This window comes from Epinephelus moara, chromosome 4, assembly GCF_006386435.1.
Source record: "Epinephelus moara isolate mb chromosome 4, YSFRI_EMoa_1.0, whole genome shotgun sequence".
NCBI classification, from domain to species: domain Eukaryota; kingdom Metazoa; phylum Chordata; class Actinopteri; order Perciformes; family Serranidae; genus Epinephelus; species Epinephelus moara.
Genome location: NC_065509.1, coordinates 23,235,724 through 23,260,287, shown reverse-complemented (window position 1 = coordinate 23,260,287; position 24,564 = coordinate 23,235,724). Strand labels below are relative to the sequence as shown.

Genomic DNA, 24,564 nt, shown 5'->3' with positions numbered 1-24,564 from the left:
TGAAAATGACTTTCGGATCCTTTAATGACCACAAACATAACTTACAATAAATTTTGCATTAATGGAAATTAGACCTTGTGCAGCTCACGTTGAATTAAATACACCAATCTGTCAAAAGTCAATCAACTGCAAACATGGAGTCTGTGAACACTCGGAACAATAAAGGAATTCATGGTTTAGCCTTCAAAATTTATTAGTTTGATATTTGCATGTCATTATTAATAATTTCCGACACTATCTGAAGTGGGCAGTTCCCTGCAAGTGCACCATGTTTCTCACAATAGTTAAAAAAAAATAAAATATTTATTTGTTCAAGAATAAAGAGTAAAAAATAATAGTTCCCTTCACTACAATACTTAAGTTCATATCAAAAGATAAATTTAATTGCAGCACGATGACAAATTTGCATATTTAAAATTAACATTACCACCACTTCAGGCTTGGCACTTCAGCAAAATGTATAGTCGACCTGAAAACATAAACTTACAGGTAAACAGAAACATATTTCCCTTTTTTAATGGAAAACAGAATCCTACTGAACTACACAGACGCACTGAACACCTGAGACTTCATATGTCAGAAACAACGAAAACATAAAAGGAGCTCAGTCTCCTGTTTGTTTATGTTTGGCTCAACAGTGACATCAGTAGCTCAGAGCTACACTGAGAGGCCAGCAGATGGCAGAGCTGTGTCGCCTGCTCTATTTGATGTATCTGAGTGAATTCACATGCAGTCAGTGCAGAGACATCAGTGCCACGTTAGCAAGCAAACAGGACCTTTGTCCTGACTGAGAGGCTGCCTGGGTTATCACTCACTGATCGATCCATTAAAACAACACAAACTGACATTTGTGATTCTGAGCCCCAATCGTCCCTTACACTATGACTACATTCAGCTTTTTCCTTCCACACATCCTTGATCTCATGCTCTATTTTCAAGGTAGACAAAAACATACAGTTAGAGAAAAATACTAATGAATACTGACATGAACATTACCTGTAAATTTTTCAGCTTTGACAATACAGTTTGTTATCTTTTGGTACTGTGAAACCACCGTAAACATGATGTGATAGATGGCTAGTATGACACAGAATATATTTTAAAAAAAATGTCCAGAATTCAAATTAAAATATGAGCTTACATGAAACAAGAAACATAAAACATGTCTCAGTCATCAGAAGCAGCAAGCACGAGGAATTTTAACTGTAAAAACAGACAAAGCTGGCAGCTGTTGAGGATTTGTTTCCAAAAAGCTCATCAGCACCATCAGGTGACACACTCAAACTGTAAAAGAGTGTAAAAAAATTAATCTAAAAGTGAAAATAAAATGATATATCCTGGAAATCTTACAAGAGGTAAACCAGAAGCTCTTAATAAGTAGTAATACATTCAGTTTGGCTGTGAACATGATATGTGAGAATGTGGAAAATGCACCGTGATTGTACACAAAACCACACTTCACTGCAACCTGAAATGCCTTTACAAGCATGTGATGATACATATGACAACACAACACAGCCACACAAGCACAATTAATCAATCAAACAAGCCAAAGAGGTAATAGTGTCATTAAGTAATATTAAGGGCATTTTTAAGTGAGTCTCACATGACATGAGACTTTAAGAAGAGGCATTGATGGCTCGCTGGGAGGCGAGACTTCGACAGTGCAGGTAGACAGAAATGGGATGGATGAAGGCGAGCAGGCTGAGCAGCGTCAGACCAACGTTCACCTGCAGAAAGGAGAGAGGAGGAAACAGTGAGAGATAGATAGCCGTAGATAATCACAGCAGATCAGGGGAAAAAATGCATAATGGTGCATAAAAGGTGACAGCCTAGGCCATCATCAAGGGTGTAGGTTTCATTATCACATTGAGGGGGGACACATGTATAGTGGGGGGTTAAGTTTTATGCATCATTTTAATGTGGAAATGACTTTATTTATGTAAAGGAAAACACAAAATTCATGTGCCATGTGACGATTCCAAATATAAAACAATAGTAAATTATAATGCTGTAAGTCTCTTATGCATTCTGTATTGCTTTTAAATATTTATTCTCAAGTAGATCAACATTTCTTATTTACTGTTATCTCTGCTGCTCACATGTCAGCATGATTTACTTTTCATTTACTGATTCAGAGGTAGAGCTAGTCGTCCACCAATCACTAGCTCCTCTAGTCCACATGTCAAAGTATCCTTGGGTAAGATACTGAACCCCAAATTGCTCCCATTGCTGTTCTATCAGTGTGTGAGTGAGTGCATGTAATGGAGTAGCAGGTGACACCATGACTGGTAGCCTCTGCCACTGGTGTGTGGCTGTGTGTATGAATAAGTGAATGAGACATATAATGTAAAAGCGCTGTGAGTGGTCGGAAGACTAGAAAGAGAGACTCATGACGAATCTGTTTTAGAATCAGTATGCTCGGGGTTTTTGTTGGGATTTTTTTGGACAATGCCTATCTGTTTCTTCTATATTTACATTGCATTGTATGTTTTTTTACTGTGCGAACATTCTCAAAGTGTTATCATTTGTTACTAAACATTTCTTGGTGCAACTATTTTTGAGAAGGTTTTTAACGAATTGTGCTTTTATTAAAGGGATGGGGATGGGCCATCTCAAAAAGTGTAAATGACAACTCTGCACTCACGTATAAAGGGTCTCCCTCCAGAGGGCCTTTCACCAGGGCAAAGCAGGGATACTGCAGCAGAGAAAACACTGCAGACAGAGCCATGACCAGACCATACAGTTTCCCAAAGTGGCACGACGGGAAGCTACACACACACAAAGTGATGACATGGCAAAGAGAAGGAAGACAGAGAACGTAAAAAACAGGAAATCAGCATTTTTAAGCCTTTAAAACATTGCTCAAAACTAAAAGTAACACTTCACTTTAACCCCACAGTGTGTAAACATATAATTCCTAACACACTGTAATGTTGCTGTGAGCAGATATGAGAATACTTAAGTGTAGTCAACAAAGAGATGTGTACATGTGTGTATTCGTGTGTGTGTTTGATACTCACGCCAAACTGATGAAGGCTGCATTTCCGCCGTAGAGGAAGGAGCGGTTGATAACCTGCAGGATGAAGGTGAGGTACTGAAGCGGCAGGTACGGGGTGGAGGCACACACTGAGAACAACACACACTGCAGCGCCGTCAGGAAGAGAGAAAGCACCGAGGCCCGCAGGTCTGCTTCCTGTTCGCTCTCTCCTACAAACACACACACACACAAATGAAAAGAGAAAATGATGGCAAAAAGCACATCTGGAAATAAGTAGTTTTAAGTATTATGTTTCTTTTAAACAATTATGTTTCATATAACTAAATATTTAAAGGAACATGTAGTTGGTGTTCAGTGCTTTTGTACAGTTAGTGATTGGACTTTTTTAGTTAATATTTATTGTCTCTTTAGATATGCATGAGCCCAATGGCATGCTAGGCCCCGAGAACACAGAGACACACTGATAGTAGGTCCTCCATGGCTGCAGCCTGTTGGGTTCATTACTTGCCCTCATTAGTACTGTTTGTTACCTTCAGCACGAGGTTTGCCCTTGTGTCTGTCCATGATGAGGCCGTTCCAGGGAGCACACAGCACGCCACACAGCTGCGTTATAGCAAAGGCATTGGTGTACTGGCTCACTGCAGGGACACACAAGCAAAGACAAGATGGTCACAGACTAAACACTTTAACTAGTCAGCCAAATTATGAGATAAAAGTACTCTCTATTCAGGAGCTTCTTGCACTTATAATACTCCCACCTTTGCATAGACAGTAACATGATGTATGTGTGTGTTTACCCAGTGAGGGCTCTCCCTCCGTCAGCCGCTGCAGCATCGGGTTGAGGGTGCCGATGAAGAGGTAATGTCTGAGCTGCATCACAGACAACCAGAGCAGGTGCCACGCAAAGAACCTGGACATCAAACACTCACGGAAACTCTTCTCTGAGAGACGAGGGGACACCACAGACATAAATGAATGAACAAACACGATGTATGATAACTCTTTTGTTTGGTCTATGTATTAATCTATGGCACAGTAAAGTTCCCAAACCTTGTTTCACAGTGACATCCCTGAGGGGCGTTTCCTCCGTTATCTTCAGTGTGTTACTATTGGCTGCTGTCTGCTCTAAGCTCAGACTCCTTGATTTACCACAGGTTATCCTGACAAAGGTCAAAAGTCACAGTGGGTTAGCGACAGACTGAGGGCATTGTGGGAGTTCTTTGATAACTATTTACTTAATTTCCTATAATAAGCAGGATATGAAGGGAATTTCCGAGGAATGTGGGTGGATGATGAGAACATAAACTGTGCAGGTAAGACTCAGAAAATCCTGTTTACACAAGAAACTTCAATTCATCAACTGGTTGTTTGTCTTTCAAAATTTGCAGCTGGATGTATTTATCATTACTGAATGAGGAGAGCTCAGTGTTTTCATCTTCTTTTTCTTCCTTTTACCAATTTTCACAGAAAAATATGCAGATTTTTGTGAAAGGAGCAGATTTGTTTAAAGGGTTGCAGTGGTATGAGATTTTTACGGTACAATAACTGTATTAGAAAATATAACGATTTCACGGTGTATGTTAATACACAATTAATATTTGAAGGTGCGGGCGGCACGGTGGTGTGGTGGTTAGCACTGTCGCCTCACAGCAAGAGGGTTGCCGGTTCGATCCTGGGTGTGGGAGCCCTTCTGTGCGGAGTTTGCATGTTCTCCCCGTGTCTGCGTGGGTTCTCTCCGGGCACTCCGGCTTCCTCCCACAGTCCAAAGACATGCAGATTGGGGACTAGGTTAATTGATAACTCTAAATTGTCCGTAGGTGTGAATGTGAGCGTGAATGGTTGTTTGTCTCTATGTGTCAGCCCTGCGATAGTCTGGCGACCTGTCCAGGGTGTACCCTGCCTCTCGCCCGATGTCAGCTGGGATAGGCTCCAGCCCCCCCGCGACCCTCAAGAGGATGAAGCGGTTAGAAGATGAATGAATGAATGAATATTTGAAGGTTTTTTGGTTGAGCAAATACTTTCTTATGATTGAAACTTGAATTTTTTTTTTCATGGGAGTGTGTGTAAACAGGCAGTTGAGGAGGACAGGAAATGTACATGTGCAGGTGAGAGTTTCCATGTGGTTGCCTTGTATTCAATAGATAGATAAGCAAATGTACAAGGTATGATGAATTATTTATTATTTTTTAGGTTTTTGTATTGTAGTGTTCCTTATGTATTTAAATCCAAAATTTCAATGGTTTAAATATATATGTTTTAGGTTAAAATGCTATTTCACAGGCACTTCTAAAACCTTTACCTTTTGATTAAAAAAGTCACACAGATGAAGCTCAACCTACGTTCAGTCAGGGAGACTTTCTTTACGCTATATCCTTTCACAACTGTCTCTCTATCCCACTCCCACCGCTTCCCCCAATTAGCTGATTATGTGCATTCCCTCTCCCAGTCAGCCTGTGAAACTTTGCCACGATCTCCTTCAGCCAAACTTTAAATCTGTTCTCCTCTCTGCTCCTGTCAGCTGCCATTTTAGGTGGAATCATCCACCTCATTCATCTCTAGTCACCTTATCTAGAGCCCAGGACAAGCTCATCAAAAAAACACTACTCTTCACATCCAGATCCTCAGCTCCGTCCTCATCCCATCTCATAACCACCATTACCACCACTAGCGTCTAGACTCCAAAGGAGGGGTTCCCTAATCTACTACGTCTTTACCATCCTCCTGGGGTCTAATCTCCAAAGACTTTTCACATTTCTCATCTTATGTGCACATGTAAATAAATATTCTTTTCTCTAAGAATGAGTCTCTCCTGATTGAATAATGGACACGCTCTGCTGTAGGCGTGCACCATGTCCACGTCCCTGCATTTGGGCTGAACAGAGTAAACAATGTAGGCAGCGGTAGTCCAGCATCTCTTGTGTGCTGTGTGGTAAAATCACAGTTTAGATTTTAAGTAGTCCTATTTTATGTGGCTAAAATGCATTTTGCTGCAGCTGCCCCAATCTACAGGCACCAGACTCATTTGACAGAAGCAGTAATTCTACCTCGTAAAATATAAGGTTTGCCACTGCCTCTGATTGGTCACTTTGGGTGTTATTGTGTGACTTTTGGAAGCAAATGAGTGTGGCGTCCACAGCAACAAAAGGGAGGGGAGAGCATCAGCACTGTAATCTGCATCACTGCTTTTTGCTGACAGCTGCGTAGGAGTTTCAGCAGTGACCACAGATGGACCTGCCCTTTGAACTGTTTTTTTTTTACTCAGACTTTACATCCACACCCAAAACTGCATTTCATAGCCCTTTAGCATTTCTGTGTGACGCCCAGCTGAAACACATTCACACAGTTAATATAGTGCAACAGTCACTGTTCGGTTTTAAAAAAGGATCACACTTTGGATTTAAAAACAGACTTTTGTTACACAACGCAATGTGACGTAAATATGTCACAAGGCGGAAGTCTGCTGTAGGGTTTTTATATTGTATGTTTTATCTTTTTTACTTGAGTTTAAGTAAGTTTAAGTTATGCTTTTATTCTACCTTGTTTGCTGTGTTTTTATAGGTTTTTATTGCATGTTTTTATTGGGAAGGACTTTTACTTTGACTTCCGGCCTAGAGCCTGTGGGTAACCTCCAACGACAGCTGAACCTGTACCAAGCAAGTGGAGGTCCTGCGTCTGGAAAAGAAGCCCACCATTTTTGTTATTCTTAGCCCCTTGATTTTTAATCAGACTTTTAACCTCCCTTGTCTTTTATTATATTTTTAACATTATTTTTAGCCCATTGTTTTAGACTGATGTCTGTGGGCCAATTTGGTGTTTTATATCAGTCTCCTTGGTCACTCATCAGTGTTGCTCTCACCCTGATATATCAAACAAATCTGGCAATAATCTTTCAACCGTACAATCAAATCCACATACACACCACCAAACAGTTAAACCCACCTCACAAATACATTATGTGAGAGACGTCAGTGTGTAATGACCACACATACATTGTGTAACGTTATGTTAAAACAACACTGACGTCATTTCACACATGACAAACTGTGAACTCCTGGACAAAGGTCAGGTTTTGTTTGACCCCTCTACCTCCCCTCCCTCCTGTCCTACACAGACTTTCTCACTCTTTTTACTGTGTCAGTTGGTCTCAGTGTCAACTACTGCCATGGATGCGTTTACATTGGATTTTGTTGAAAGCACGGTGTGTGGGGGGCATGACAAAGCCCTGGTATTTGAGGCTCTGGGAATGAGAACAGGCCAGTTTTTCTTGCTGTAAGAGTACAATGAGCTCTGTAAACTGCAAACATTTCTAGTAAAAAGCTCAAGTATGCCAAGTCTGCAGCTGCATTAAAATGGCATTTTAAAAACCTAATTTTTACTTGTATTTTGCACTATTGTTTTTTTCTCTTTTTTTAATTCAATGTTCTCGTGTTTTTTTTTTTTTGTCACTTGATGTATCCCTTAAACTTGTGTAAGTTGTTGATGATGTGTGTGGTTTGTTGTGGATATGTACCCGTATGTGTAGTCATCAGGCAGCGGGTAGGGAATGTGGTCTCTGGGCAGCAGGAAGAAAGTCCTGAGCAGGTGAATGAAGCTACAGACAGACAGGAAGAGGAAGGAAGAGCGGAGAGCGACGCCAGCCTCATGTAGCAGCTGCAGGAGTAGACATCAAGACAACATGAGCTGGTATAAATATACTTTATTTATGAGAACAATGTATGAATGTTTCTTACCTTGATGACAAGGAAGAGTGCCGATGAGGAGTCGAAGGCACCATTGTAGAGAGTGATGATGGTGGAGCGACGTGAGCCAAACAGGTTTCCGACCTTCAGGGGAGAAATTTGAATTTATTAAAACAGATATTGCATTTGTCGATATGTCTGTGGGGCTTTCTTTCCTTTGTTTGCCTTTTTCTGTCATTTAATGTACAATTTGTTCTTGCTGAGTTGAAATGCCTGTTTGAACATTTGAACATGAGGATGTGGTTTTGAAACATTCCCTGAGAGGGCTTTGCCCCCCCAAACAAGATCATGAAGTCAGTCTGAGAAAAGCCCTGCAGCCAACAAAGATGTAACACCGAATTTAAAGGGAACCTATTATATTAATTTTCAGGTCCATACTCGTACTACTAGTTTGGGTTTCTACTAGAACATGTTTACATATGTTAATGTTCATGAAATACCTTTTCCTTATACTGTCTGTGCTTAAACACCCTCATTCACCCTGTTTCTTCCTGCTTCACGCCTGTTTCTTTAAGCCCCCCTCTGAAAAAAGCCCAGTGTGTTCTCATCAATCAGCGTCTCAGGGTCTTCGATATCTGCTCTCTCGGCTTCTTTGCACCGTCATTACATCCAGTAGAATGATTTTAATGGAGTTTTGCAGCACTTTCCGCTGTGAAAACTCAATAAATGCTTCTTAACTAAAATCTTCACAACTGGACATGCTCCAGCAGGAATCCAAACCAAAATCAGGGAGAAATAAACACCAGCAACCAACATTGCATGTATCCCAATGTTTACATGAAGCTTCATGTAGCAGAGTAGGCTACATACTGTCAACACTTGCACTTGGAGCAGACGACCATGTAAAGGAATCTGTCACATGCTGACGTCAGCTCATAGCCAAGGAAGAAAAAACATTGGACACAGAGTATTTAGACCAGTCTGAAGCCCGAGGATTTTGCTCACAGGGATTATTTTTTACATATGTTTATCTCATTATTTGAATCTTAAGCTAAGGTTGGCTGGTGACTTAAACTGCCATCAAATACTGTACGACACCTGCTACAGATCAGCCAGTAGGAGAATTCAATTGCAATAACCTAGTTTCAACCATTATTGGGAAGGCACTATGCATATTTATAATACCATATGTAGAATCCAAATACTTTGCACAAATGTCAAGATTTGGACCTGACTCGCTCAGTAACAGTACTAAATACCCAAATACATTGGTCTATTGGTTTTCAGTTTTTTAAAAAAAAGTGGTTTGGGGGTGTAGTTACTCTTAAACAATTCAAATTAAACCAGTTATTTCATAACTGCAACACTACGTCAAAATAACAGCATCATCGGCATCACAACAAACAACATAACACACAAAATCAGTTTCTTCACAGATGATATATTATTATTCTTGCAAAATACAAATAAATCACTCAATTAAGTTACTGAAGTCATGAATGCCTCCTCTAACCTTTCAGACTACAAATCAGCTCTTTTATCACTGTGTCAGCATAGTTGGAACACAACACGCCTCAACCCTCCCTTTCCCGAACACTGTCAGAATTCTTCAGTCTCATTCATTCATTATCCGTAACCGCTCATCCTACTCAGGGTCACAGGAGGACTGGAGCCAATCCAAGCTGACACTGGACAAGAGACAGACAACCAATTAAGAATCCCCAATTAACCTAACCTACATGTCTTTGGACTGTGGGAGGAAGCCAGAGAACCCAGAGAAAACCCATGCTGACACAGGGAGAACATGCAAACTCCATACAGAGGGGCCCTAGCTGTGCTGCCCTATTCCATCTCTACTTCAAACAATTATTAAAAACAATAAAAAAATATTTACTATTTGAATATGTCAAGTTAAAGGCTGAGAAACTGTGATGGTCAGTTTAAGTAATGAATTAAATAGAAAATAAGACATTAATTATTATTATTATAATTCTGGGCTATTGTAGAACAACATGGCAGACTCCGTCGAAGAGGACCCACTCCATATGTAGATATAAACATCTCATTGTAAGGTAACAAATACGAAACGATTCAGGTGATTATATAAAATCATGAAAGAGTAGCTGTGAATATTATAAACCATTTCTGCCAACGGATGCCCCTTAGTCCTACACACTGGACCTTTAATTGAGATGCATCAAAATTTATAATAATCTGAACGACTGCTTCGGTACCTGCATGTTGGTCATTAGAAACAGGATGCCGCCCACTGCCAGGAAGGAGAGAGCAGGGAAGAGCATGTTTGACAAAGCTGAAGGGAAAAGAAAAAACAGGGAAAATGAGCACCCACAGCAGTGAGAGTCTGCTGTAACATTTTTTGTCTTCTTTTTGGACTACGAGAGCACAAAACAATGAGACATGAGAAATGTTTTTCACCTGCACTCGAGAAGGCCACCAGCAAAGAACCCAGGGTGTAAAGACATCTGGTGGGAAAAAGAAATGGCAGTGATTTCATGTCATTCTATTGGCTCAGTGGGCTTTACAGTAACCAGGTACAACTGCTGCTGCTTGGTGAACACCAACTTCCTTTTCTTGGCACTTGAAAAGCAAAACAAATCTACCCTCAACTCCACTTGCTGTGTCTTGTCCAACTATTTGCATTCCTTGGCCTTTTATTTTCCCTCCACCCTCTTTTAGTGGAAACATATGTCCTTTGTACCAGTTCGTTGCTGTGGATTTAGATAGGCAGTAGGGAGGGCTTCAGACATTCCTCCATCCTCTGCTGATTTATGATCCTGACCTCTCTATTTCTTAATCATTCTCTCACTTGATTTCTTTTCAGTTCCAGTGCAATTTAATGCTTTGTTTGCTTTACTGCTCCCTTTCTCATAAAACATTTTCCCCACATTCTGCATTGCTAAGCGTCCAGCCTTGGTGTGTGCACAGCATCTCCATTCATGTGTCTGCTGCTGTCTGGAGACCTCAAATACTTTACGTAAAATTCCTTAAGGGAGCTACTCTGTCTGCGCTCTTGCTTCGAGCTGTCCTACCTGTCCCTTTTACCACACAGGAGGGGAGGGAAATACCAGAGACAGACTGAAATTATATCAAACTGCCTCTATGCACTGTAGCGTTAGCTTTGCTACCACAGGCAGAGGGAGTTAGAGTCATGCAGGGTGATGAAGAGGATAGAGGCCCCTCTGTCTTTAGTTAAAATGTTAGGTGTAGTGAAAGTAGCAAGATGCAAAGACACTGTTATGTTTAGTTTTATGGCTGCGTCAAAAACTGGATAGTTTGGCAAAGAAACAGTCATTATTTAAAAAATTTTTATTGCACTTTTGTTGTTTTTGGTATGAAAACTCAATGCAAAGTCGACCTACTAAAAAAAACTCTCTTGCTTTTTATGTTTATTCAGTTTTCATTTTACAGATACATGAGTTATTATGTGGTAACCTTTTCAAAATCAGTGTCATACATCAGAGCAAGAAGTGTAAAAACATACAAAAGTCTGAGAAGAATTGATTTAGAATAAATAAATGTAACATTGTGCTTTTTGTTCATCCAAATGCTAAATTCTGTCTCTTGTCTGCACAGCTTAGAGACACAAAGACTTAGATTTATTCTGCTCTGCAGTGCTACTTAAACATGCTCGAAGAATTTAAAAAAATAAAAGTCTGGGGACTGCCACACTTCAGCCCAGTTGGAAATCTCAACACTAAGCTCCTTCCTGTACTCCCACCACGACACCCTCTCATTATCTGCAGTGGAGCTCTGGTCACAAACACTTCCAGCAGCTCCTCCTTACTTTCACCATGTGCATAATTGCCACGGGGTAACAGGGGACATGTCATCCCAATCTACAAAGGACTAAAATTAGACCCCCCAAATATGATACATGTTCAAGCTCATGTGTTTAATTTTACATGTGGAGGCAGCACTCATTGTACTACGCATAGTGGCGTACCACAAAAGAAGATACTCCACAAACCACAGGCATGTGTTTGTGTACATATGTGCATGCATGAACACACACAGCTACAGTATGTCCACCTGTGTCCAGCTACAAGCAGAAGAGGTGGGCTGTTAACTGCTACGTTACAAGCCACATGTTGGGAAACATGAGTGTTGAGATTAGATAAAAACAGAGGCGGAGCCAGACGTTGCAAACATTCAGGGCTCAGACCAAACCTAAGGGTATCTGGGGACATGCTCTCCAAGGGAGATTTATTTCCCCATTTACTGCAGCTCTATTGTCTGACCCATTTGTGATAACAATGCCTAAAAATCTGTACATCATTTGGGAAAAAAAACACACTGATCAACAACCTCTTGTTGTTGTTCTCTTCTATTCAGTGCTTGTCATGACAATCCTCAGTGGGCTTTTTAGTCCTTCCTTTCTTATAAATAAGAAAAGAAATCCTTTTTAACTTAGGAGTAATTAAGGTGTTGTTGGACTCACATTCCAAAGAGCCGAGCCACTGTGGTACCAAACCGGTCAAAGAGGAAACCATTGGGCAGCGTCAGGAAATTGTTCATAAACGAGGCGATGGTGAAAACAAGGGAGAACTGCTCATCCTGTCCGCTGCAATCTGTAGACACATAAAACACAAAGGAAGAGAGAAGTAAGGTTGTGAAATATGCAGGTGGATGCCTGCAAAAAGAGTTGTGACTAATTTTAGCAATCCAGGTGAATTCAAAGTGTAGCTGAGGATATCAAACTGACCTAAGACCTGTGTTGCATTGACTGTGGTGTTGACACACAGAGAGCTGAAGTAGTCCTCCTTCTTCAGGACAAAAACAAGCGAGGCCCATCCGAACACAGCTCCAGCAAAACACAGACACTCCACCAGACCCGTAGCAAAGGTGAGGCCGCGTCGCACCTTCGAGCTGTTCACAAACCCCGGCATGTTCCAACACACACACACACACTCACACACAAGCAGATGATTTACAAACACTATATTTTCACCTGCATGGGAATACAAATGCACACACACACATACACACACAGGTGGCTCCTGTCACTGCACCTGCAACAAAAAAAAGGAAAGAATAACTAGTAATTGTGATAGAATTTAAGATGGCTATGTGTTGACTGCTCTGCATCTTTAAAGCAATGACATTTTCGTATAAAAAGATCCTGACCTGCATGACTCATTAAAAGCACTTGAATGGAAAATCTTACAGATGCACAAGCTAGACATGAACGGGAAACATCTGCACAAAATATGCTGCTTGTTTCCCAGACGTTAGTTCAGTCCTCTTCCCAAAAAAGACAGACTTCTGCATACATTCAGTCGCTGGGTAACTTACCTTTCTTGAGATACTATTCATAAAAAAACAAATTAAAATGTGTAAACATTTCTATTTAACAAAGTCACCTCAACTGTTGTAGTTTCCAGTTTACTGCTCTGTCATACTCACAGTTCAGGCTCTGTTGGTCACCTAAACGTTCTCACAAACCACTCCTCTCTGCTCTTGCTCCACTCTTTCTTTATATAGGCCAGCGCTTCCTTCCTCTTCCTCACCAGTTCCCTCCCTCTCCTCCCTCCCCAATGTTTTCTCTTTTTCAATCAATCTCTCTGCTGGGCAGCAGAGAAAATCCCTCTCCGTGTGGTGCTACCGGCCACAGAAAATAAACACTCCCTGCATTCCCTGCAAGCCAAAGCTGCCGCTAAAGCTGTGAGACGTACTCCAGATGTTGGATGCTGTTTGCTGACAGCGCGGGCTAGACCAGTTTACCCAAAAGGTCATGTGACTTTTGGAGGAAAATAACTCAGTGAGTGCAGCGTGGAAACTGGCTGTCTGTGTCATAACTGGGTCTATATGTACAAAGCATCTTTGATTGGTCTTATCACTGCTTAACAGACTCTAACAGCCGATGTGTCACAAACTCTTGGCAGTGTGTGGTTGCTGCCAGCTTCACTGTGTGTGTTTTGAGTTTTGCCAAGTGATAATGCAGTTTTAGCAGGGGTTGGAAGTAGGCTATATAAACTGGTACTGAATTAATTATCTGGATCATTTTAATAACAGGATGAGGCCAGCAACTCCCATGTTGTGCAAAGAAACATTACTGTTTTTGTCAATGGAGTCTGGTGGCTTTGAGATAACACCTTCAGTCCTCTGTGGGTCTGAAAGGGCTGTCTGACGGCAAGGTAAACCTGAGAAAAAAATCTAAATATAGCACTCACGTAAACTGATATTGATTTTTTTTAGGAGGTCCTTTTTCAGGTGGCTAAAAACTGACCATATAAGGTAGCGTTTCATGTCACAGGGGTTTTCTACTTGGAAGGTATTGTGAACAAACATTGTGATTTGGTGTGTTAGGCCCAGATACTTTGCACAGTGTTTAAGCCTCATTCACTTCAATGCTGTTTTTCCTTCAGTGGGATCCAGCAGGTTAAAGGAAAGGTCGCTGGTAGCTAAAGGGGAAGAGATGTAAATCACTACTGGAAGTCTTAACGAAAGCTACAACACCACTCATGAGACCTCACAATGTATGTTTTACCAGTATCATCCCCTGATCACAAGACACAGATATTTTTATTGAGTGTGCACACTCACACACTGTGACACGCAAACATGGTAGTACACACTTCCTAAAACCAATGACCCCACGTTATCAAAGGCATCAACCCCGTGCATTTGTGTATAAGTATAGATTAAGTGTGGAGATACTAACTCTCATAGGTCCTGAGCCACATGACTTCTTTCTAATCACAATGCAGACTCACTTTACCTTAAAGGATAATGCTGGTTCATTGTTGTAAACAAATTTCATGAGAAGACCCAAACCAACATTGAAGTTTTAACTTATCTGTTGGGTCACTGTCCTGATTCAGCTTATGTGCCATAGACCTCCATTACTGCCCCCAAAATACACAAAAACACATAAAAGCAGTGCTCTTACACTGCCTTACATATTCTTATGTTGAACCACACATGCCCGTCAGGCTCAACTTTCAAACCAATATAGACGGCTTTTATGTGTCTTTAAAGTGTTCAGACTGATGGAAAGTTTAGCCAACTGATCACTGAGCAGTGTGGCATGGTTTGAAGCTCCAGAATATCAAATCAAGTTTATTTATATAGCACATTAAAAATGACCAGAAACCATTTAAAACCTTATCATCTTAAGGACACTTAAATGAATAAACCAGCTCATATGGTGCAGCTGTATTAGAACTTGTCATATTGATCAGAGTCTGGCACAGACACTGCACACTGCCAGACTATTTCGGGGCCGTGAAAAATAAGGCCGCATTCACACCAAATCAGACATAGCGGTGATTAGCTGCAGGGTTGTGCAGCCATGTGGGAGTGTCACTTAAATGGCCCACTTGTCAGGGAGTGGAGGTTGGAGACCAACAAAAAAAAAAGCCAATCACCACATCTTAGCGACTGAGTAAGTTTATTTATGTTGTCTCAAAAGATCTGTAGGATTCCATTTGATTATCATTACTGTAGTATCTTTACTGTCTCAACTGACACAAGTGCACAAACACACTCAAAAAAAAAGCAAGTACTCTCCTTTGTATGATAGTAAACCCCAGCCGTTAATGAGTACCTCGTTATTTCTTTTACTCACTATAATATTTAACGATAGAAAGAGATTGTATTACATATTCCCGTGGACTGCTGGTGTCTTTTGGTCTGATTGCTGGTTACATAATTGGCCACTGCAGTGTGACATGGGGTTGCATTTCAAGTTTCAACTTAATGCTGCGGGTATCCCCTGCGGCCCCATCACATCAGCACAAACACACCACCCACATTCAAGTGAATGGGAGGACTGGTGTTTTTGCTACAACACCTGTTATGTTTTGAATGTAGCCTAACTGGAATCTCTGCCTGAAAGCTAGTCCCCACATCCATTATTCGAAGCCGGGTCACAGAGGCAGCGGGCTGAACTAAGTATTCCAGACGTCCCTCTCCCCAGCAATGCTTTCCAGCTCCTCCTGGGAGATGCCAAGGCGTTCCCTGGCCAGATGAGATATGTAATCCCTCCAGTGTGTTCTGGGTCTGCCCCCAGGGCTTCCTACCAGTTGGACGTGCCTGGAATACCTCTAACGGAAAGCGCCCAGGAGGCATCCTGATCAGATGCCCAAATTACCTCAACTGACCCCTTTCAATGCAAAGGAGCCGCAGCTCTAGTCCAAGCTCCCTCCAGATGTCCGAGCTCCTTACCCTATCTCTAAGGCTGAGCCCAGCCACCCTTCTGAGAAAACTCATTTCGGCTGTTTGTATCTGCGACCTCAGTCTTTCTGTTGTTATCCATAGCTCATGACCATAGGTGAGGGTTGGGACGTAGATGGACCGGAAAATCAAAAGCTTTGCCTTCTGGCTACTAAATGAGTGGATGCTTCACCCTGAGGTGGTGAGGCAGATCTGGACTGAGCTCGAAAGTGGAAGTGGGTGTGTGTGCCAACCAACGCAACTCTTACAGTCAACTATGGTTCTCCGTGGCGCCACAACTTGCCCCGGGGGTGAACATGTTTGCACATGTGCCATGGCCAAGAAAGCTACTTTACACCTCTGTGCCCCTCTGTCTCATCCCTGCCCTGTTGGAGAAAGTGAGTCAAGACTGAGGAGGGCTGAATTGTCTGTGAAGGGTGTGCAGACCATCCAGGCATTGAGAGTGGGGTTCACCACTGCCTGTTACAAGGCACAATGGTTAGGGTTCCAATGTTGGTGCGAGGAAATGAGGCTAGACCCCCTCTCTGAAGGCCAAGGCAGCTTTGCTGCTTGTGTTGACCTCAGCTAAGAGAGTGTGTGAACTAACTGCCCTATCGGTGCACCAAAAACCGTCTTTGTTCCCAAGAACATAAGAAGTTTGTTTAGGACGCTTTTTGTCCTCCACCCCACGAGGGGGATAAGGAGGCAAAAATGCCTCTCCCAAGCCTACAGGCAGGGATACTCCCACTATGGTGGATGTACACTCCACACAAGGTGTGACAGCGTCGACAGCCTTGTTTAGCAGGGTGAGTTACGAGCACATATGTACAGCAGCGTTGTGGTCTATGCCCCGTCCGTTCATAGTTGGATTCAGTGAGGCTAAGCCCAATGTTATGTTGAGACAGGGCGTTCAGTCATTGAGCTCCACTCCCTGTACCCACAGCATCCAATAGAGGGCAGAGCCTGAGTGAGATAGAACAAAGGTTACAATACTGTAACCCTAGTTCTTTTAGAATAGTTCAAGCCCTCTACCTAGGGGCCCTGTCACTCCTACACCACTCACTAAAGACGGTGTAGGATGTCGGATGCGGGAATCCGCCTCCCTGTATACTGTGTGGTCTGCGCATATTCCGATAGGCATGTCCTGATTGGCTGGCAACGTTTATGCTTTTTTCAGTGTGTGAATGTGTGCTCGTGGTTAGATGAGTATTACCCAGGATTTATTCTTCACATGAACTTATCCCTACAACTCAATCTGTGGGAAAATATTGGACATAAAATACAATATGATTTAAAAATAAACAACGAATCTGAGTATTCCAGTGTGTTCCTAATGCTTAAAAATATGAAATAGACACCAAGTTTTCCAAAAGAGTTAAAAAACAACTTTATTTTATGTAGACACCATCTTGGAAAATTATGGATCCTGATACATCCAATCATAAAAATAATCATAAATATGGTAAAAAAAAATAAAATAAATAAATTTAAAAAAAAAACCACACAAAATAGACACAGAGTTTGCATTTGTAGCTCATCTGGTTCAAGAGTTAGAGCCAAAACTGTTTTCGGGTGGGGGCCATATTGGATTCTGCGACCATGGTCATCAGAATGCCAGTCTGCGACGCCCTGATATCCAGATGTCTTCTACATATATTAATCTATGNAAAAAAACACAAAATAGACACAGAGTTTGCATTTGTAGCTCATCTGGTTCAAGAATTAGAGCCAAAACTGTTTTCGGGTGGGAGGCCATATTGGATTCTGCGACCATGGTCATCAGAATGCCAGTCTGCGACGCCCTGATATCCAGATGTCTTCTACATATATTAATCTATGTATGTACCAAATTTGGTGCTTTTAACATCAGCTGAACAATTGTCTTGATTTTGTGAGCTATACCACCCCACTATTTAGAAATACTGAGAGATTAATCAAGGAAGCCTCGCAAAGTTCAGACCAATCGTATCAGGGAAATGCTACTTCTACTGAGTCTAATAAAACATTGGTGACTCTAAATGCAACTTCAGAACATTTATCACCTTTGATGAACCCCACAATGAAGATTTTTTAGTTTTTAAACAGTTCTTTGCTTTAGGGATCATTAAAAAGTGCGGTAGTTTTCGCTTTACACTGTGCAGGCTACCATGAGGTGCATGTAGATCTCGGCAGGCAGGCACACCTCAGCACAACTGCAGCTGCAGAAAACAGCTTTGGTCTTTGGCGCCAATTGGATGCTCCAAAATCAAAACAAGGTCAGAGTAGGGCTGTCAAAGCAGTTTGACGTGCCTTACAACGCTTTTGGTGCATGTTCAGCCATTTAAAACAATAGGTGCACTTCAGAACAAGTGCATCATACACTTTCAGCGCTTTTGAGTCCTAACTCGAGGCAATAAAGCTAATAAGAGTAATTTCCATTGTGTGTGTTTTCCTTTTAAACAAAATTTTGACAAAAGGGTGTGCTGCAAGACAGGGCCATAATTTCTGACAGTTGATATTGCACTTTAGTGCTGAGGCAAAGCTACAGTTGATGATATTACCACATATCAACAGGGCTTTTATTGCCCCGATGGGTCTGGGGACTTGGGAAGTTGCACAATTTGCCTGTTGGTAATACAGCTTTGGGTTGAGGTCAAGGTTAGTGTACAGGTATTGGTTAGCCATGTAGCTGTCATGGCTACATATAATGTAGAGTGTGTGTCCTTGTTTGCATAACCAGCAGTCAAACACACACACACACACACACACACATACACACACACACACACACACACACACACACACACACACACACACACACACACACACACGTGCAATCAGGAAAACTGCAACTGCAAAATCAGCAACTTCATGGACAGCTAATGGTCAGATGTCATCATCTATGATCTTATTTCTTTAGAAAATGATGCAAAAATAGAAATAAACCACGAGATTCTCTTTCTCCATCTCACTCACTACTTCTTCTTTGAAAAAAAAAAGGGGGGGGGGAGATGAAATGACATGAGTGAACTGAAGTGAACTGAGTGAAGATCGTCTGGTGACAAAATTAAACACTTTCTTTAACACTATGATTTTCCTAGTTCACTGTTTTGATATGCATATTTGCACTTTGTACTAATTCTTCTGAAGTTGACAAAATGTATGTCTGACTCAAGTTTGAGTTTAATTGAATTAATCTGCTGAATCCACACTCACACCAGCAAAATAATAAGAAATCAATCTGAAATCAATCTAATGATGGATGACAGCCTCAGAAAAATACTGAACGTCTGTCAGTGACAGTCAGTTCACTGACTGTCAGCACCTGCAAAGCTCTTAACTTTGGTTTTATCGACAATTTTAACCTGTTTTGGAACCGTCCCTCCTTTTACAAGCCCGACGGTGTCCACCCAAACAGGCTGGGCAGCCAGATGCTAACAGCAAACATTCGCCACGCTGTCCAGTATGCTCCACGCGACTGACTGTTTACCTGCCACACCCCCTCACCGGAGTCTACTTCTTCTACGCCAACAACACCAACTGCTCACAGCACTATTTCCCCCGCCACCACCCCCCACAGGCCCCAGCTATCACTGCCACTTCCACCGGTCATTTTCCCTATAGAGACCATTGCTCTGCCCCGCCGGTTGCGAGCCCGCAGAGGTGGTGTGGACCATGGGATCCTTCGCCCGCTGGCTCGTGTCTCAGCTTCAGCCACTTCAGCCACTGAGGAGCTTACTCTCCGTATTGCCCTGATTAATGCTAGATCGCTAGCAAACAAGACTTTCTTGTTAAAAGACTTTTTCACCTCTCGTGATCTGGATTTTCTGCTCCTGACGGAGACTTGGCTTCAGGCTGGTGAGTGTACACCGTTCTCTGAACTCCTTCCTCCTGACTGCTTATTTCTCAGTTCCCCTCGGACCACCGGCAGAGGTGGAGGTCTAGCCTCTGTGTTCAAATCCAGCTTTGAATGTCGTCAAATTCTATTTGACAATTATTCCAGTTTTGAGCTGCAACTGTTTGAGCTAAACCTGTCCCCTCCTGTCATGTTTGCAGTTGTATATCGTCCTCCTAAATTTAATAAGGACTTTATTAATGACTTTGCCGATTTTCTATCAGAGGTTACTGTGAAGTATGACCACTTTTTAATTTCTGGCGATTTTAATGTCCATGTGTGTTGTGAATCCAGACCTCTGGTCAGTGATTTTTCAAACCTCATCGCTTCTTTTAATCTCATTCAGTCTGTGACCAGCCCGACTCATGAGAAGGGTCACACCTTAGATCTTGTGCTATCACATGGGTTATCTGTGAGTGTAAATGAGATATGTGAAACAGCATGTATTTCTGACCATCTGCCTGTTTTATTTACCGTTTCAGTCCCCTGTTCGCGGACTGTAACCCGTGCTCCCTCACGCCGCCTGCGCATGTTGAACCCTCAAACTGCATCACAATTCTCTGCCATGTATGCCGACGTAAACATGTTTAGCACTCCGGATGTCAATCATGGTCTTAATGCCGAAGAGCTTTTAAGTGTTTTTAATTTTACATGCACTGATATCCTGGACTCTGTTGCCCCTTTCAGATTTAAGCGCTCTAAAGCATTTTTTGAGCCATGGTTAAATGACTCCACACGTTCTCTCAGACGTTCATGTCGGCGTGCTGAGAGGAAGTGGAAAAAAGATAAGCTCCACGTCTCCAAAGAAGCTTTACGTGAATGTTTATCAGCCTACCAGCGAGTCGTTAAAGCTGCCAAAATGGAGTATATATCAAATATTGTCTCCAATAACAGTCATAAGCCCCAGGTTCTGTTCAGCATTTTTAACTCCCTTGTAAACCCGTGCGATAACTCTCCAGTCGTGCCATCGCCCACTCTCTGTGAGAGCTTTCTTAAATTTTTTATTGAAAAAATTTCTGCCCTTAGGCCAGTTGCTTCCACTCTCACTGCCCCTGGTCCTGACCCCACTGTGCCTCCTTTACCTGCTGTCTTTGACCAGTTTGAGCCAGTATCTCTCTCCTCACTATCAGATATAGTTAAGCATCTGCGGCCGACTAACTGTCCCTCTGACAGCATTCCCTCTCGCCTCTTCAAAGATGTTTTTGGTACTGTGGGGTCCACTGTTCTTGCTGTCATAAATACCTGCCTTAGCTCAGGGTGTGTTCCAGCTGCTCTCAAACATGCTGTAGTGCAGCCCCTTATAAAAAAGAAAAACCTGGACCCCTCTCTCCTGTCAAACTACAGACCAATCTCCAAATTACCATTTTTGTCCAAGGTTTTGGAGAAAGTGGTCTTTACTCAGCTGCAATCATTCCTAGTGGCCCATGACATGTATGAAAAGTTCCAGTCTGGCTTTAAACCACATCACAGCACTGAAACAGCACTTTTGAGGGTTTTTAACGATCTTTTGTCAACTGTTGATTCATGTAACTCTGCTGTTCTGGTGCTGCTTGACCTGTCAGCAGCCTTTGATACCGTAGATCATAGGATCCTCCTGTCTCGCCTGGAACAGTGGGTGGGTATCACAGGTACTGCCCTTCTATGGTTTCAGTCCTACCTCACTGATCGGAGCTTCTCAGTTAACTTAGGGGAATTCAACTCAGCTACGGCTCCTCTCACCTGCGGTGTCCCCCAAGGCTCCATTTTGGGCCCCATCCTCTTCTTGCTGTACATGCTGCCATTAGGGTTGATTTTTAAGAAACACAACATACCTTTTCACTGTTTTGCAGATGATGTACAGATCTATCTGCCCCTTAAATCCATTAGCAAGGATTCTGTACAGCCACTGCTAGAATGTTTAAAAGATGTCAAATCCTGGATGGACAGTAACTTTTTAAATCTCAATGAGGATAAAACAGAGATCATTATGTTTGGATGTGACCCCTCCGATTACTCTGCTGATTTTCTGGGCCCCTTCACTCCTAACATCCGTTCCTCTGTTAAAAATCTCGGTGTGACCTTTGACAGTGCTTTTAAATTCGATAAACAAGTTAGATCAGTAATACAAACCAGCTTTTATCAACTCAGGCTTTTAGCTAAAGTAAAGGGCTATCTCTCCCCCCAGAATCTAGAGAGGGTAATCCATGCTTTTATAACCTCACGTCTGGACTACTGTAACTCGCTTTATGTCGGTATTGACCAGTCACTGCTACACCGTCTACAGCTTGTCCAGAACGCAGCAGCCCGCCTCCTCACTGGAAAGCGTAAACACGATCACATCACACCAATCTTGGCCTCGCTCCACTGGCTTCCAGTGCGTTTTAGAATTGATTTTAAGATTTTATTGATTGTTTTTAAAGCCCTAAATGGGCTGGCACCCCCTTATTTAACCGAACTCCTGCACTTTCATGCTCCCTCCAGAGCCTTGAGATCAGCCAGTCAGCTATTACTGGCTACTCCTAGGACTAGGCTGAAGACCAGAGGCGACAGAGCCTTTGGGGCGGCTGCCCCTAGGCTCTGGAATAGCCTGCCCCTGCACATTAGGTCTGCCCAGACCCTAGAGGTTTTTAAGTCTTTTCTTAAAACCCACTTCTTCTCTCAGGCTTTTAACTCAGGTTGAGCTGGGCACTCAAACATTTTGGCTTATTTTGATCTTATTTTATAACTCTTGTATTTTATTTTATTGTATTGTATTTTATGTATCTTATGGTTATTATTGTGGTGTACTATTAGGTACCTCATTGTATTTGCTTGTTTATTTCTATTGACCTGTTCAGCACTTTGGTCAACTTTGGTTGTTTTAAATGTGCTTTATAAATAAAGTTTGAGTTGAGTTGAGTTGAGTTCCTTACAGACAGTAGAGTCTGTGAACCATTCATAGCATAGTCAGGCAGTGACACACTTTCTATACTCCAGTGTGTTGGGTTTTACCTGAAACAATGACTGTAAAATAGAAGTCTTAGTTTCAGCCTAACTCCTGTTTGAGATTGTTCACATCTATACTTGGTGAGCCATAAAGTATATAGACAAAACCACTTTAAACACATTCCCAATGACAATGCCGAGGACCCTAATCATAAAGACTCAGGTCGGCTGACCTAGGGCTTGTAACTATTCCACACACTAATTTTAATCTCAGGGGTGACCGTGCCTTTGCGGTCACAGCCTTTAGACTCTTGAACAGTGTTCCCCCTCTGTCAGACTTGCCCCCTCCATCGACTCTTTTAAAGCCAGGCTTAAAAAGGTTCCTTTTTACAAAAGCTTTTGAGTCCTCCTGATGTTGCCTTTGTGTTTATTTGCGCCATGTGCTTTATAAATAAATTTGACTTGACTTGTTGCCAGAAACTCTTTGCTCTAGTGAATCTAGTGAATGTATCGATGTATGTCAACATAAAGGACACATAGACGTATGAGGGCAATGATGGTTACAGCGTTCAAAAGGAGCGTATCTGTTTTTCGTAAGTAAAGGAAGTATAAATGAGCCTTAACCTGGTTGTTATGTCCTTATTGAGTCCTGAACATTCTGAACAAACCAATATAAGAAGAAAATTGAGGTAAGGGCAAGTTCTCTGCAGATACAGACACCACCACACGCTGCTATTGGGTCATAAGTGATGATTGACAGGACTTACTTCTATGTGAGTCTGTTCATGTTTTTTTATTAAAATCCTTCATTGCAAAGGTCCAGTATGTAGGATCTGGTGGCATCTAACGGTGAGGTTGCAGAACTAAAGCCCTTCCCACGTGCAAAGTCTGTAGACGCAAAAACACTGAAGCCCAACCTAGTGCCAGTGTTAACTTTGTCTGTTCTGGGCTACTGCAGAAAAGAAAAAGGACCTACTCTGTATGTAGCTATAAATGGCTCGTTCTGAAGACATGAAAACACAACAATGCTTATATTCAGGTGATTATAAACTAATGAAAACGCAGTTATGAAGACTATTTACGATTTCTGCCAATAAATGCCCCTAAATCCTGCACACTGGACCTGTAATGCTTCAAAAAATGCCTTCTTAAACATTTATGGCCTGTGATCTTGTTATTTATGACAGCAGTTAAAGAGTTGCAAAGCAACAGGAAAGTGTTCTTTGTATTCTTTTTTCAGTAATATGCTAAATACTTTCCAGTTTTAGCCCCTCGGGCCTCTAAATATTATTCAAATGAAATGATCTCTCTTACTGAGCCGCTCACAATTTGCAGACACGCAACTTGTGAACAGAGTTCACAAGCAGATAGTTTTGAGTTCAGATGTTAAAAAAAAAGGTGGGAACTACTGTCCTTACTGAAGGGCCACTGACAAAAGAACTACACACAGTTCAGCTGTAGTTCATTTTACGTTACCAGGCTCTTTTTGCATGTTGTGCAAGGGTGAGCAATACAACCACTAGACATTAAATTGAACCTGGGTGGGTAAAAAGCAATGCACCCAAACTCACAGCTTTCACCCCTCCTTTCTGACTTCATGCAGCAGATAATAATGTCATTTCTATGTGATACAGTGTCATCGTCGTCCTGCTGTGGGCTCTATCTTACAGTAGCTTACTGTAATCCGCTGTAAGTAACTTAACAGTCGTGCATGAGCTCACACAGAAGAGAGCTTCTGATCTATTTTCAGTCTATAGCTGTCTGATGTGTTTCATGGCAGGATGTGCACTTACGTGACGTTATGCCCTCCTACAGTGATCGCATTGTCCATACCATCCACATATTGTTCGCTCCATAAGATGTGAGGACCCAACGGGGAGGATCTACATGCTGCGGCCGCTGCTGACAGGGGTGGGTGGGGTACACCGAGC

At 42.1% G+C, this 24,564-nt stretch overlaps 1 protein-coding gene across 3 annotated transcripts; it reads right to left on the bottom strand.

Moving 5' to 3' along the window:
• Positions 1–6: 6 nt before the first annotated feature.
• On the bottom strand, positions 7–24,564 carry LOC126388798 (equilibrative nucleobase transporter 1-like). 3 transcript variants are annotated; one of them, XM_050042082.1, is made up of 13 exons: positions 24,427–24,564; positions 12,404–12,710; positions 12,140–12,269; positions 10,117–10,163; positions 9,915–9,991; positions 7,732–7,824; positions 7,512–7,651; positions 4,052–4,161; positions 3,799–3,942; positions 3,532–3,639; positions 3,024–3,210; positions 2,648–2,771; positions 7–1,730 (listed from the first exon to the last, which is right to left on the bottom strand). In XM_050042082.1, the coding sequence occupies exons 2-13, from the start codon at positions 12,585–12,587 to the stop codon at positions 1,620–1,622; spliced, it is 1,455 nt and encodes a 484-aa protein (XP_049898039.1). In that variant the 5' UTR covers positions 12,588–12,710; positions 24,427–24,564; the 3' UTR covers positions 7–1,619. The 3 variants fall into 3 exon arrangements, with proteins under 3 accessions (XP_049898039.1, XP_049898038.1, XP_049898040.1); XM_050042081.1 differs by lacking the exon at positions 24,427–24,564 and adding an exon at positions 13,105–13,360; XM_050042083.1 differs by lacking the exon at positions 24,427–24,564 and adding an exon at positions 13,062–13,152.

What these genes read in the sequence shown, in the direction of transcription:
- LOC126388798 (XM_050042082.1), bottom strand. Translation starts at nt 12,587, where the DNA reads ATGCCGGGGTTTGTGAACAGCTCGAAGGTGCGACGCGGCCTCACCTTT. An exon ending in GGTGGCCTTCTCGAGTGCAG is followed by an intron (nt 9,992 to 10,116) that starts GTGAAAAACATT and finishes TTTTCCCTTCAG; the next exon opens with CTTTGTCAAACATGCTCTTC. An exon ending in GCAGCCTTCATCAGTTTGGC is followed by an intron (nt 2,772 to 3,023) that starts GTGAGTATCAAA and finishes GTGTGTGTGTAG; the next exon opens with CTTCCCGTCGTGCCACTTTG.